This window comes from Mauremys reevesii, linkage group 4 (genome assembly GCF_016161935.1).
Source record: "Mauremys reevesii isolate NIE-2019 linkage group 4, ASM1616193v1, whole genome shotgun sequence".
Lineage (NCBI taxonomy): Eukaryota > Metazoa > Chordata > Testudines > Geoemydidae > Mauremys > Mauremys reevesii.
The window spans coordinates 102,762,955-102,779,052 of record NC_052626.1 but is presented as its reverse complement, the minus strand read 5'-3'; the positions used below and the strand labels follow the sequence as shown (position 1 = coordinate 102,779,052).

At 44.9% G+C, this 16,098-nt stretch overlaps 1 protein-coding gene across 12 annotated transcripts in view; it reads left to right on the top strand.

The window, feature by feature from the left end:
- The window catches only part of PLEKHA7 (pleckstrin homology domain containing A7), a 310,525-nt gene that overhangs the window by 183,020 nt on the left and 111,407 nt on the right, over positions 1 to 16,098 (top strand). For 11 of the 12 annotated variants that reach the window (XM_039533620.1, XM_039533619.1, XM_039533618.1 and 8 more), the window contains one exon: positions 8,894 to 9,005. In XM_039533620.1, coding sequence (XP_039389554.1) covers positions 8,894 to 9,005 — 112 coding nt within the window. Of the gene's footprint in view, positions 1 to 8,893; positions 9,006 to 10,894; positions 10,938 to 16,098 lie in introns of those variants that run through there. The other variant, XM_039533628.1, reaches the window with a different exon arrangement.

Here is a 16,098-nt window from a genome sequence, read left to right as displayed (position 1 = left end):
TTTAAAAGTTTCCACTGTGTATGGGCTAGTAGTACAATTGCATATGAAATCAAGAGGTATGGAATACTTCAATACAAAATACAAGCACGTTTTTTGTGTTTTAATTAATCAAGCCTGAGTTTTTATTGTGCCTTTTTGCTTGTATTCTGTGTAACTGCAGTTGATCAATCCAGTGCACCACCGCTTGAGAGAGAGCCTTGTGCTTGTTTCATCCATTGCATTTGGTTACTATGGCAGCAAAAAATGGTGAATAAAACCCCCACCAAAACACCTGGGATATAGAAACAAACTTAGGCTATTTAGTTTTCTGTCCAAATGAGTAGAAGGTTTAATTAAATTAAAAGGTAGAAAGATTAATTTGAAGCTGTTTTGATTCAGTAACAGAAGGTTGTTTGTTTGTGGGTTTTATATACAGGTTTTTTTTTTTCTGTGGGTTAAATATTTGTATCTCTTTTAGGAAAACTGAATTAGCCATCTCATAGACATTAAACATTCCGGTTGCTGGTGAAAATGCTGCAGTATCGGATTTTGTTGTTTTGTAAAAACAAGTGAGGTTTGCCAATAAATTCTTTGTAACCAATTAAATGTGCTCTCCATATAGATAGGAATGCAGTCTAGGTATGATGGGGAATGGCATAGTGAGTCAGGAGGTATTGTACCAAACGGCCTGCTTTCACAGGCTTTATATTGATTCACACTGGTCCAGAATGCCAACTGCAGCACATGGCAGTTTTCCAAAAATGTGTGCCAAGTAAGGTGTAATCATTTGGATTAGCTAACCTTCCCCTGAGTATGTGCCAGTGTGTGTGTTTGTATGATGGGAGAGAAAGAGAACTGAAAAAGTAAGTTGAATAACATGGCATGTTACGGCAGCACAGCTGTTGTTGAATAATAGATATCATTAAACTCCAGTATAGGTGTGTTTGAACTGATGATGTTGAATATGGATTATGGCTTTCTTTACTTATTTGTAAAAGTAACTTTGTTTTTAACTCTGTCAATGTTAATATGCTTGAGTGTTCCAGACAGTAAAATGGGATTGCCTCTACATATATTTCCTTTTTATTTAAAATAGTAACTGGCTCAGGATGTCCTCTTTGTTAATTGACAATTAAGAGACTTGCATTTGAGTGTTGTGTGTTGAATTGGGTTATGTTCTGGATTGATTTGGTTTTGATGAGCATGTAAATTCATCCTTGAAATGCCAGGTAGAAACTGATTAATCCTTTCTTTTCGGTTGTTCTTATTAGCCCTTATATAGTTGCAGGTAGTTTGGATCAACACACTGGTGGCACACAAGCCATTATTTTAGCTGGAGAGTTATGCATTTGTTTAAATATTAATCAACTGGCTATTTTTCAGAAAAGTTTCCAACAGGGACATAGAAAAATAGGTCTTTATTATTTTAAAGGAATTGCTAAACTGACACAGGTACAGATTAAATATACCCTTTCTCTTTTATTCTCTCATGTTGTATTGTATTGGATTGACACCACATCCTGCTATTTTTTAATAACTACCTAGGATGTCTTAACAGGTTTATGAATCATTGCCATGTAAACATTGGAAATAAAATGTTAATCGTTCCAATACTGAGCTTTTCATTTTGTTTAGAGAGATTATGTGGTAATATAAACATCAAATGTCTCAGTTTAGCAAGGTGTTACCATATTGCACAGTAAGCCTCTTTATACAATGCAGGAAGTGTAGTTTCCGGTAATTTGATTAAATTGAATGAAACTACTGACTCTGCTCAGATTTATCAAATCAAGCATGTCTATCAAATGTCAGTATTAAAAGAAAGTTTGACAGGTGTGCAGTGGTTTTTTGGTCAGGCAAATGTACTTCGAGCTAAATCTTCAGAAGGACTTAGGTGCCTAAGCCTAATGTTTTGGTACCACTGGGATTCTCTGACCCCCCACTCAGCTTCTGCCTAACTTTGTAGGCACCTAAATTTCTGCTGTTTAATGTTCTCATGGCATGTAAGTTTCTCGCTGCTGTCTAATCCTAGGCATCTGGAAGCCTATCTCCCACCTAAACCTCATCAGGATCCTCAGATGGGGCATTGCAGGACCTGATCTGGTAGGCATTCTCCAAAGCACATCTAAACTCACAAGTAGGAGGTGATGGTAGGGGTGCCTGCCTTAAACTTTTAGCTCAGTGGTTAAAATGCTCACCGTGAATGTGGGGAGACCCCAATTCAATTCCGCATTTTGTCTGATGTGGAAAAGAGTCTCCCACTTCTCAGGAAAGTAGCCTAACTACAGGGCCGTGGGATATATATGGGCTATAGGTAGGGATGTCTCAATCTCTCTTGTTGGAGTTTTCCAGTGTGGTTAGCCTAGTGGTTAATGCACTCACCTGAGAATTGGGAGACCTAAATTCAAATAATTTCTGAAGATTAGGCAGACGGAGGGAACTGAACCTGCATCTCCCCCATCAACGGTTTGTGCTCTAAGATGAGCTAAAAGTTCATAAGAGAAGAGAAGGCAAAAGAAACCAGATTAGACTTTTTCTTGGGATTTCACAGTACAGTCAGGGAACTGCAGCCTGAAAGCAAACCCATCAGAAAGGAGAAAGATGCAGAAAGGACCCAAGACAGTCGATGGCTGGGGTGCTGGAGCCAAGAGTGGGGATCCTTTGCTGGCCCATAGAGTGGGACTACAGGTACAATTGCCCTGTATTGTGACACACAATGCCTAATCTAAAGGCATTGTTACCATGGGAGAATGGTCAAGTTAGATTTTGTGTGTGTGTGTGAGAGAGCGAGAGCGAGCGCGCGCGCATATGCACAGCTGGCCAACCATCATGGGCGGTGGGTATCATAGGCTAGGGAAGGCTGTGCCTTCCCAAACAGCCATACGTGGTCCCACTCACACTCCGCCCCCAGGCCTCCTCCTGCTTCCTGCTCTGGCCACTCTTCCCAGAGCCCCTGTGCAGGGGCTCGGGCTGGTGCTGCTGGTGGGGACCGCTCACCCAGCGCTCTGGGGCTGCACTGCTTACCCTCCTGGCACTCCAGGGCTGGGGCTGCACTGCCTGCCTGCCTGCGCTCCGGGACTGAGCTGCACCGCCTGCCCACCCGGCACTCTAGGGCAAGGAAGAGGCAAGGTCTTGGCCGGAAGGGGCGGGGCTAGGGGCTAGCCTCTCCCACCCAGCAGTCCACGTGCCGCTCATGCCAACCATATGTATTCCATGGCTTTCCCAGTGTTTAAAATTCCTAATTTGTGATTTGGGTTAAATTTTGGATTTTTTTTAAAGCCCCAAACTGTCATAAAAACCAAGAGATTAATTTCTTCAAGGCCCAGCCAATTTCCTGAGAGATGCCCACTCTCTTTGTAAATCTTGTATTTTATTTTTAGTGGCTATCTTGGTGCTCTTAAATCTAGTGCTTTAAATTATTTTGGATGAACATGTGTTGAAATGCAGGATACCTTAACATCTTTACTGGAAATAGGCTGGAATCTCCTGCTAGGTACAAGGACTAGAAAAATGAGAGTGAGGAGTATGGAAAAGAACAAGTTCAAATTAAGCCTAAAAAAAGATTCAGAGGTACAAAAAGGTCAGCTAAGGTCTGCAATCTCCAGGTTCTGTAAAATGTACCTTAGAAAGAGGAGAATAGGGAATCTAATGAGAAGCAGAAAGTAAAGGTTAATGATTCACAAGAGGGTAAGGCAAAATTGTGTATATACAGAACATCTCAAAACTCCCTGCTAAAACTGGACACTAAAGCTGACAAAATACTGAAAAAAGGGTATCTGCAAGGCAAGCAGAACAGACTGGGAGATCAAGCTGTCAGGCATACAAGACAGGCAGAGGTTGTAAAGGCTGCATGAAGCTTAGAGATTATTTTAAGGGCTCTAAAATCCTCTTCTTCCCAAACCTGACCGTACTTACAAAGGCTAGAGGGAAGGGCTTGATGTCAGGCATTTGAAACAGAGGGAATCAATGTTGCACTGTTATTTCCTCCAAGCTTAATTTAAATTACATGTTCAGAAATAGTCTCTCTTTTGGGACTTCAAATCAACCGAGAAACTGTTGGACAGGTAATCATTCAGGATGGAATAACTGGTGTAATTTAGGAAGAGCTGACGGTGGCTGACCTCTTGTCTTGAACGAACACCTTGTGGCAGACTGCTCTGATGGCAAACTGTTTTCCTCTGATTGTTTGCTGTTTTGTACGAGTGATAATGCTCAAAATGCTTCTGTTCCCTGTTGTACTTAGTATTTGACTGACTATCTCTGGCAGCAACGTTTAGGGTGGGTAATTTGCCAAAGTTTTTATGTAAATTTTAATGCATGCATTTTAAGGTTAGAGTAGGAGAAATTCAGAGATTGTCATTAACTTGTTTGCACTGTTAATCATGTTTGTTGTAACTGTGGGTTACAAAGCAACTAGACACCTGTGGCTGGCCTGCGCCAGCTGACCTGGGCTTTTGGCTGTGGGTCTGTTTCATTTCTGTGTAGAGTTCCGGGCTTGGTCTGGAGCCTTCCTCTGTGACCCTGCAAGGTGGGAGGGTCCCAGAGCTCAGGCTACTGCCCAAGTCCAGAAGTCTACACAACAACGAAACAGCCCCACAGCCCAAGCCCTGCAAGCCCAAGTCAGTTTGCATGGACATCTAGTGTAGACATACCCTTAATTGCCACTTGTCTAACAAGTTACCTTCTTTATAGTTGAGCAAACTGCATTGTATTTTAATGTTTCAGACAGTACCACTTGGGCTCTTTAAATCCTTGGAACAAGAATGGTCTTATGTTTAAATCACAGTTCTGAGAGCCAGAGCTGGGAATTGAAGCTGGCTGAAAAAGGGGACTCCCTCTGTGAACATGTTTATGTTTTTGGGAAAAGTATTGTCTTGTAGAGGGACAAATGTCAAAAATATGAAATTTTTCATAGAAAGGGCTTTTAAAAAGGGGGGAGGAGGGGAGAGAAGGAAACAGATTTTTTCAGCTTCCTAGCTGCCCTCAGGGAAGGCTCTTGTCAGTTTAACTTGTGAAACTGTCAGTAGTCTTCCAGCCTGGCTGTCAGAGAGGCAGAGTGCTCTGTGCCTCAGGTTCCTCATCTTGAAATAGAGAGAATTCTTATTTCATCAGTGACGGCATTGGTGCTGTGAGGCGAAATTAATTAATGCTTCTATAGTGTGAGATCCTCTTTGGTTCGAAGGGGCAGGGGCAGCTCTAGGTATTTTGCCGCCCCAAGCATGGCAGGCAGGCTGCCTTCGGCGGCTTGCCTGCAGGAGGTCCCCGGTCCCGCGGATTCGGCGGCACGCCTGCAGGAGGTTCGCGGAAGCTGCGGGACCAGCGGACCCTCCTCAGGCATGCCGCCGAAGGCAACCTGCCTGCCGCCCTCGCGGTGACCAGCAGAGCGCCTGCCGTGGCTTGCCGCCCCAGGCACGTGCTTGGCGTGCTGGTGCCTGGAGCCGCCCCTGCGAAGGGGCTATGTAAGTGTAAAATATACAGTATTATGAATATTGTTATTATGGCTGCCACCACTACTACCACTGGATATCTTCCTTGCCTGGTATACTTTTACCAATACCAATGTGCTAAGTATAGACAGACAAAAAGTTAGCTCTTTGTTTCAAATATTTTTTGCCTGTATATTACTAAATAAATGCAGAAGATTGTATATTCTGGTAGTTTTGTGAATAGTTGAGGTCTGCTGCTTGGGAATTTATTGCATGTGGTCTGTTACTATGTTAAAAAAAATGATTTTTTTTAAAGTATATTTCATTTAACTTTACTATGTTAACAAACAAGTTCTGTCTTGATCCTTGACCAAGATAATTGACTTCTTGCATCAAGACAATTTTTTTTTTTTTTTACAGTTGACATTCCTCTTGTCCTCCTCCAGTGACCTAGTCTTACTAATCCTACCTTCCTTCAAACCAAACAATAATTCTTTATTGCTTCCTCTTTGATGTCACCTCCCTCCCTCTTTCCAACTGAACAATCAACTCTCCTGTGGCATAAACAACAGACCTAGCAAAAAAAGTTTTGGATTTTAATTAGCGTACCAGACATAGCAAAAAAGTTTAAATGACACTGACATATCAATCTCTTCTTTCCTCACTCACCTACATCTGTATAACTAATATACTACAGGGCATAAATATGTAAAAAGCACAAAACCATTTAAACAAAACTGATAGACCCAGAAACTCAACTGAGGAAAACTGAAGTATAACTAGAACAGAATGAGTTTAAAACAAATCTGTAAGATCATAAGAGTAGTTAATAAAATTACCATGTTTTTATTTGAGGATATTTATAACCAGTTAGCAAAAAACCACTAATTTTTTGAAATATTCCATATGACAATTTAAAACTGAACACACTTTGTTCTGAAGACTTGTTTAAATCTTCTCAGAATACGAGTTAAGCAGAATTCTGAAATTTTCCAACATAGAAAACTAAGCAGAAATGTTAAGATTGTCCCTTCTGTGTTTTTTCAGGTCACTTTACAAGAGAAAATTACAATATGGCATAACTTTCTCCTTTTTCTTTCTACAGAAAGATTAGGGCAACTGAGAGAGACAAAGGAATGTAGGAATTTTTAAATACTTCTCTTCATTTAAGAGAAACCATTGACGAAGGTTAAAAGTGCCTAAATCACTTTTGAAAATGGGGGTTAAGCTTTACCTCTCTGTGCATCACTTTCCTATCTCTCTTCCTTTACCTATTTAGATTGTAAACTCCTCAGAGCAGGGGCTGTCTTGTGTTTGTACAGTGCCTTGTGCAATGGGGCTTTGATCTTGCTTGTGGCCTCTAGCCGCTACCATAATACAAAAAATAATAATTTTTCTTTGTAAAATTATTACATAATATGATCCTGGCCACTGTTTATTTTACAGGCTTACTCCGTGACATAGACCTTAAAGGTGTAACCTTAGTGCATACATTAATATGAATATTCTCTTGCTTGCACCAGCAAGAAAAAATGTTCTATATTATCTCTGGCTGCTCAGCCTCATGTTCATGCTTTCATCAAGCTAAATGCTTGTTGTCAAAGTTGATATTTTGGCTAGATCACAGGTACCAAGTTAAGATGAATTTAAACAGGAAAGACGTTGTATTTAGCCGATTAGTGGCAATAGAGTACAACCACAGCTTAGTTAAATGGATGACACAACAAGCTGGGCATTTTCCTGAAAAAGAAGTGCACTCAGCCAAAGGTGTATTGTGAATGCTGTTGGGATAAAAGTGTGAAGATTTTTTTCATAAAGCAAAGGCGGACATATTTGTGCATTTGAAATATCTTACTTTTGTTTACTGAAGGTAAAGCTATGAAAATAGATCATTTGGCTTCTACACACAGAGTAAACCATTGGACCAAATCTAATAGAAGTAGCTGAGTGTGCTCGTCTTGGATTGGTATATGGCTGTTGTGCAGAGTAAGAAGTGTACATTTCTTATGAGGAATAGGTTTGGTGATAAATATCTGTAAGGAATTCCTCCTGTAAGGTGTTGGCTTTTTGTTTTGTCCTTTAGGGACATGTCCATTGCATTCAATGATACGTTATAAATATTAGTCATCTTCTCTCTCTAGGTAATGCAGAAGATCTGACCCTTAATTTTATTAATCAGATTGTATGATTCTGTGTGGGCATAGGGCTCTGCCCTTGTGAAACAACTTGCAGCACTGGGGCCTATGAAAGCATAGCACTTAGACTTTCAGCTTCTTAATGAAATACAGGCAGTATGACAATCAAGTCTGAAGTAACGTTTTGCTGAGAAAATTCCACAGAATTTTAATATGCACCCTTTGAGGATAACTTTTAATTTTCCAGACTAAAATAATATATTTATCAAATATTTTGTTGATATTTTTCCTTCAACTTATCTGTTACTATCTGCATACTTTCTTTGAGTTCTCTTTCTCTCCAGTTGAATAAAATTAGCTATTCCCCTCCTGCTTTAGCTGCTTCAGCTTGAACATATGACATGCCATAGTAAATTGAAAAGAATTATACCTGTTGAGGCGGGTGCCATGGATTTCTTGCTGATCATGATACATTTTAGTGAACAAGAAGCTCTTTTCTCTTTTTAGATTGTCTTTCTGTGTGTTTGTGTAACACCTTTACAGTGAAATCCTCATCCTCAAGTCAGGTATACCTTTTAGACTAATCTCCAGGTCGTCTAATTTGTAGAACCAATATATAATGTAACTATATTTAGCACAGGCATTCACTGAGCTTGACAGCATTGTGAAAGCAAAATATTTCTCATGTTAAAACATTTGAGAACAATGTTAGAAAAATAATCCTTAGCTTTGACATAACACTTTTCACCAGCAAAGCAATCTTTATAATTTGTTAGAAAAATCCCATGTCATTCACTGTGTAGAGTATCATTTTATGCTTCTAGTATCGTTAGATATTGAAGGACTAGATGATCTTGTTTTGCCATTTTCTAGTCTAGCACAGCAGAGATTATGCTTGAGCACTTGCACCAGTAATTCTGTCTTTAGAAAATTAAAATAGAATTTCCTTTTAAACCATGATGATTCCATGTTTTCTAGTCTTGACCTGATTGTGTCTTTAATGTGTTTGTCTTTTTACCCTGAAAGGAATAGGTTACTTACATACTTGCTTTGCCTGGAAGTGTATATGTAATATATGTGGTTAATGGTTAGCTAATGATTATCTATGTATATTTCAGGTCCTTTTTACAGACATTAGAAAAATGTTACAGTGTGTGGAATAGTGTACTGTTAATTCTTTATTGGTAACAAAAAAGTATGAACCACTGAATACCATTGGCAATATCTTTTTAGAAAAGACTTAAAATAATGGGTGTTCCAATTGATCCTTTAAGTGTGTGTGTATATATATAAAAAAGCAAAAGCTGATTATTTAAAACAATGTGTTTTAAAAATACTTTCTTTCTTTTCTAGGCAGAATTCACACATGTCCAAGCAACAAGTAAACCAAAGACCCTCAAGCATGGTCAGTGAAACATCTATTGCACTAACTACATCCACTGTAGATACAAAACCTGGCTCCAAGGTAAGACAAAAGTCGTATAAGTTGGTCTAGTGGTAAAATCGTGGATCCCTTGAAGTCAAGGGGAATTTTGTTACTGAATTCAGTGAAGCCAGGATTTCACCCTGGAAGTCTAATAATGATTTTCCTGGGAATGACGATATTAAAATATCTTCCACCCATGCAAAATTGGGAAAAAAACTAGAATAACTAAATAAGCTTTGGACAGCTCAGAAGCCCCAAAGTAGATGACAATTTTAGGTGAGTATTTGAAAATTATTGATGAGATGAAATGCAGAGTTTGAGAGGTTCCTAAGGAGTGGAAGTATGTGTAAGTAATACTGGTATTCCCACAGGTCATATGATTGTCCAAAGCACTTCAAAATCACCTGCAAAACAGTGGAAATATTAACTTGGTCTTCCACTTAATTTCCCTTTAGTTATCATCACTTCCCTCTTCCTTTATCTTAGGCACTTCTCCACTTTAGCCTCATGTATCATTAGTGCTTGCACCACTACTATATTTGGAACATTTAGATTACAAAAATAATAGAAAAAAATCAACAGAATATGGCACAAAATATACCTGTGCTTTACTTTAGTAAAGCCAAACTTACTTTAGTTGCATCTCCAAGACTACAGTAAATTTAAAAAATAGAAGATGAAGGGGAGGGGGAAATGGCTGTAAGGAAGCAAAAATAATAGAAGAGCTAGATAAGAAATATAAATGAAGCCTTAAATTTGTCTGTGGCCTTTTCACTTCTCAAACCTTCTTCATTGGGAAGGTGTAAAATCTGTTAAGTATCTAAGTCAGTGATATTCATACCTCAGTGGTTCAGGACCAAAATTAGCTATCAACATTACCCAAAAGAGCCACAATATTGTGAATTCATTGTTTCATTTACACACTAAAGAGCCATTTGTGGCTCACAAACCTCAGTCTGAGTATCGCTAATCTAAGTCAAAGAAGAAAGGGTTTCGCCAAATTGATTGTAAAGAATGCTTAGTGAGTTAACCTCTTTGTTGATGTGTCATCAGCTGAAAACTTGAGTTCTGTTGTATTATTTTTCTTGGCTGATTACTGGGGATAAGTAAGTCATTTAATGAAAAACTCAAAAACACTTTTTAGATCCAGAGTGTGATAATGCAGTTACAGGTTACTAGACCAATGCACATGTTGTCATATGGCAGTCATTAGTATTACATTTAAAGCCAAACGTGTTAACAATAAAAGTATACTAATAGATGGATTTTTCATCTTAAAATAGTAAGCTTAAATGTCCACTTGAGGTACATGGTAAATTCTTTCAGTCACAGTTGTGAATACTTACATGTGTGACAAAGTTCCTCCTCTACCTTGGTGGGTCCTGCGCTTATTGGCAGATTTGCTCACCTCAGTGATCTTCCCCACAGTCTGGATCAACTCCTCCTGTGTCTGATCAGGAGTTGGGAGGTTTGGGGGGAACCCGGGCCCGCCCTCTACTCTGGGTTCCAGCCCAGGGCCCTGTGGATTGCAGCTGTCTATAGTGCCTCTTGTAACAGCTGCATGACAGCTACAACTCCCTGGGCTACTTCCCCATGGCCTCCTCCAAACACCTTCTTTATCCTCACCACAGGACCTTCCTCCTGGTGTCTGATAACGCTTGTACTCCTTAGTCCTCCAGCAGCACACCCTCACCCTCTCAGCTTCTTGTGCCTCTTGCTCCCAGCTCCTCACACACACTTCCTCTCCTCTGGCTCCTCCCCGCCTGACTGGAGTGAGCTCCTTTTTAAACCCAGGTGCCCTGATTAGCCTGCCTTGATTGGCTGCAGGTGTTCTAATCAGCCTGTTTGCCTTAATTGGTTCTAGCAGGTTCCTGATTACTCTAATGCAGCCCCTGCTCTGGTCACTTAGAGAACAGAAACCTCTGTCTCCAGTGGCTAGAAGCTCTTCCTTCGACTTCTCTGCTGTAGAGGGTAGGAGGGAGAGGGCTGCTGCTGCTGTTGCTGTTCCTGCTGGGCCCTCGCTGCTGCTGTTGCTGCTGCTCCGGCTGCTCCCCTGGTTGGGCTAGACACCACCACCCACCCCCTTTCTCTGCTATCTGCTTGCTGGCTGGCTAGTAGATTCCCCCCCACCACCTCAGTTGTTGCTGTTACTCCACCCACAGCCCCTTGGGGGGGGGGCTGCTGGCCTGCTCCCCAGAGGAGGGGAGTGAGGGACCCCAGCTCCAGCCCTTGTTGCTGAGGACGCCACCACCACCATCTTCTGAGTGGGGTCCCTCCTGCCTGGCCACCAGACCACCGCCTGGAGCTGCTGGAGCTGCTGTGTTTGCTGCTGGGGAGCTGCTGGAGCCCCGAGGAGGAGGAGGAGGAGAAGTAGAGGACTGCCTGCTGCTGGAGGACCACGTGGAGACTCTGAAGACCACCGTGGAGGGGGCACTAAAGGACTGAGTATTTTTCAGACTGTGCTCTTGTGGTGGGGGTTTGGACTGTGTCTGTTGGGACACCGGGGGTGTGGCGTGGAGCCTGCCCCCGGTCCATCCGTGTCCCCCTTCGCCCCCACCACCATCGTTGCCTCCTCCACCACCCCCGCTGGCTGTTTTCCTTCTGCTTCGGCCTCCTGTCTCTGGGACTGAGCTGCTCACCTGCCTTGCCACGCCCACCTCCACCATTTGGGCCTGCAGCAACAGCCAGCTACATTGACTTTTTGCACAAAAGCCTGTGGGAGCACCCCCCACCCCCACCCCCTTGGCCTTGGCCCCCTCTCCTTTGCCACATTTGTCTGCCCCACTCATTTCCCTCTGTGGCCCTGATTGTCCTACCCTAGCCCTGCAGCTACCCCGTGGTCCCTCTGGCCTGGCGAGGGCAGAGGCGCGCCTTTCCCTCGGCGCGGCGATGGTGGGACCTGGGAAAGGTGCGCGCCCGGCTCTTCTGCCACGACTACACCCGGGGCGCCAGCCGACGGAGGGATGCAGCGATAAAGCAGTTGGAACGGGAGGTTTTGAAGCTGGAGAGGCGTCTGGCCGCCAGCCCCAAGGATCCATCCCTCTGCGGAGCGTGCCGGGAGAAGCGGGAGGAGCTCCGGGCCCTCGAGGATCATCGAGCCCGGGGTGCCTTTGTTCGATGCCGCATCCGCCTCCTTCGGGAGATGGATCGCGGCTCCTGCTTCTTCTACGCCCTGGAGAAAAGGAGGGGGGCCAAAAAGCACGTCACCTGCCTCCTGGCAGAGGACGGCACCCCCCTCACGGATCCGGCGGAGATATGCGGGAGGGCCAGGGCCTTCTATGCGGCTCTTTTCTCCCCGGATCCGACTGATCCTGACGCTTGCAGAGTGCTCTGGGACGGACTCCCGACGGTCAGCGCAGGCGACCGGGACCGGCTAGAGCTGCCTCTCACTCTGGCCGAGTTCTCGGAAGCCCTCCGTTGCATGCCCACCAATAAATCTCCAGGCATGGACGGGCTGACCGTGGAGTTCTACCGCGTGTTCTGGGACATCCTCGGCCCAGACCTAGTCACCGTCTGGGCTGAGTTTTTGTGGGGCGGGGTCCTCCCTCTCTCGTGCAGGCGAGCCGTGCTCGCTTTATTGCCGAAGAGGGGGGACCTCCGCGATTTACGGAATTGGCGTCCCATCTCGCTCCTCAGCACGGACTACAAAATCGTTGCGAAGGCCATCTCGATGCGGCTAGGGTCCGTGCTGGCGGACGTGGTCCACCTGGATCAGACCTACACCGTCCCGGGCCGCACGATCTTTGATAACTTGTATCTGGTCCGGGACCTTCTGGAATTAGGGTGCAGGGATGGTCTGTCGTTCACCCTCTTGTCCCTGGATCCGGAGAAGGCATTCGACAGGGTGGACCACGGGTATCTCCTGGGCACTCTGCAAGCGTTTGGCTTCAGACCCCAGTTTGTGGGTTTTCTCCAGGTACTGTACGCTTCCGCGGAGTGTCTGGTCAGGCTCAACTGGACCCTGACCGAGCCGGTCAGCTTCAGGCGAGGAGTACGGCAGGGGTGTCCCCTCTCGGGTCAGCTGTACGCTCTGGCGATTGAGCCCTTCCTCTGTCTCGTCCGTCGGAGGCTGATGGGGTTGGTGCTCCGGGAGCCGGAGCTGCGGCTGGTCCTGTCGGCGTACGCCGACGATGTGCTCCTCGTGGTCCAGGACCCGGGCGACTTGGCGCGGGTGGAGGCTTGCCAGGCCATTTATTCGGCGGCCTCCTCTGCCCAGGTCAACTGGATCAAGAGCTCTGGCCTGGTGGTCGGGGACGGGTGGCAGGTGAGCTCCCTCCCACCCGCGCTTCAGGCCATCCGGTGGAGCGCGAGTCCGCTGCTCTATCTTGGCGTTTACCTTTCTGCCATGCATCCATCTCCGCTGGAGAACTGGCATGGTTTAGAGGGCGGGGTGAGGGCGCGGCTCCGGAAATGGACAGGACTACTCCGGTGCCTATCTCTCCGGGGGAGGGCGCTGGTGCTGAATCAATTAGTCCTGTCCTCTGGTACCGGCTCAACACCCTGGTCCCGGCCCCGGATTTCCTGGCCAACCTCCGGACGGCGGTTCTGGAGTTCTTCTGGCCAGGAACGCACTGGGTCTCTGCAGGGGTCCTCCACCTGCCCCTGGAGGAGGGGGTGGGCAGGGCCTGAAGTGCCTGCGCACTCAGGTCCGCGTCTTCCGCCTCCAGGCCCTGCAGAGGCTCCTGTATGGTGCGGGTAGTCCGGCATGGAGCGTATTGGCGCACGCCTTCCTCCGCTGCTTCCGAGGGCTCCGATACGACTGGCAGCTCTTTTATCTCCATCCGAGAGGTCTTCCGTGAGACCTCTCCACCTGCCAGTCTTCTACCAAGACCTCCTCTGGACCTGGAAGCTCTTTTCAACGACCAGGTCCGTGGTGGCCACCATGGGGGTTGATCTCCTCGCGGAGCCCCTGCTACACAACCCCCAGCTCCGTGTGCAGGTGGCGGAGTCCCCCACGGTGTGCCAGAGGCTGGTCTTGGCAGGAGTCACCAGGGTCGGAGACCTCCTGGACTACGACCGGGGAGACTGGCTGGATCCCCTGATGCTCGCTCAGCGCATGGGGCTCTCCAGCCCTCGTACTCCCCGGCGCGTACTTCAGGAGGTGAAGGCCGCTTTACTGCCCAGTGCTCAGGCCTGCGTCGACCGGGTCCTGCGAGAGGGCACGCCCCGCCCACCTTCCACCCCGGGCCCCGTGGACTTTTTTATTGGGCCCCTGCCCCGTGGGCTTCGCCCGCCCACTTCCTGTATACTAATAGGACCAGACTCCTGTACCCCACTGGTTTGGGTCTGTCACATGTGTTTATATTTATTTAACAACTTCCTTATTATGATTTTTTAAAATGCCATTTAATTTTTTAAATTTTGCTTTTGTTGATTATGGTAGAGACAACTATTGACACTGCCAAAATTGACAGACTTAACAGTTTACCTAATATAAATAACTTTGGTGTGTAGAACTCTGTTATTAGGTGGGAAGGAGACTTTTCTCACCCCCTTCTCCAGTTTGCCAGTAAATGATGTCCAACATCACCTTACAACATCCTTCAGTCTTTCTCTTTGCCCCATGAGGAATTCTACTACAGTTCTGTCTGCATCCTAGAGATGAGATGAGCCTGCATGATCTTGGCAGCCTACCAGGTGCAGCATTTACCTCAGTGCAGCAGCATGGGCTCTGGTGCAGAGCTGGGCGAATTGGTTGGGTGGAATCTCTTCTGCTTCTTGTGCTCCTCCAATAAGATTTACTGAGGTCCTCTTTACTCTAAGTCCTTTTTACCTCACGTTTGCTTTGCCCCACAGAGATTCTTACTTATCATCGGGATCCTCTCCCTTGTGGAACCTTTTGCTTCCAATAATCTACTTGTCTTCAGGAGGAGGGGGGACAACAGGACGTCCAAGATCTTCACAGAAGCTCATTTCCACTCTTACTCAGAGCTAGACTTAATTATTCCATGCATCCCTAGTAGTTCAATCACTCCTGCTCCTCCACAGACTCAGAAGTGGACATTTTTGGCTATCTCCTAAACAAACATTGTCTTCCCCCTTCCCAAGGATCACTTGGGCAGTACTGAGCAGCAATGAGAATCTCTGGACAAACGTTAGGGCATTCCAAATTAATGTAAAGATAAGACACTAAGTATCATATTATACCGTCAGAAGAACATAAGAATGGCTATACTGGATCAGAGCAATGGTCCATCTAGCCCAGTATTCTGTCTTCCAATGGTGACCGGTGCCAGGTGCTTCAGAGGGAATGAACAGAACAAGGCAATTATTGAGTGATCCATTCCCTATCATCCAGCCCCAGCTTCTGACAATCAGAGGTTTAGGGACACCCAGAGCATGGGGTTACATCCCTAACCATCTTGGCTAATAGACGTTGATGGACCAGTCCTCCATGAACTTATCTAATTCTTTTTTTAACCCAGTTATATTTTTGGCCTTCACGTCCCCTGGCAATTTAATTCTTCAGGTTGACTGTGTGTTGTATGAAGCAGTATTTCCTTGTGTTTGCAGGGAACATACAACATAACCTGTCAAACATAACTTGCTGTCTACTAATTTCATTGGGTGACCCCTGTTTCATGTGTTGCGAAGGGGTAAATAACAGTTTCCTTCTTCACTTTCTCCACACCATTAATGATATTATAAACCTCTATTATATCCCCCCTTAGTCGTCTTTTTTCTATGCTGAACAGTCCCAGTCTTTTTAAATCTCTCCTCATATGGAATCTGTTCCATACCCCTAATAGTTTTGTTGCCCTTCTGTACTTTTTCCAATTCTAATGTATCTTTTTTTTTTAGACGGGGTGATCAGAACTGCACAATGTTCAAGGTACAAGGTGTACCATGGATTTATGGCATTATGATATTTTCTGTTTATCTATCCCTTTCCTAATGGTTCCTAACATTGTTAACATTATTGACTGCCACTGCACATTGAGCAGATGTTTTCAGAAAACTGTTCACAGTGACTCCAAGATCTTTCTTGAGTGGTAACAGCTAATTTAGACCCCACTGCTTTGCATGTATCAGTGGGATTATGTTTTCCAATGTGCATTATTTTGCGTTTATCAACACTGAATTTCATCTGCCATTTTGTTGCCCAGTTGCTCAGTTTTTAAGTTGGAAAAGT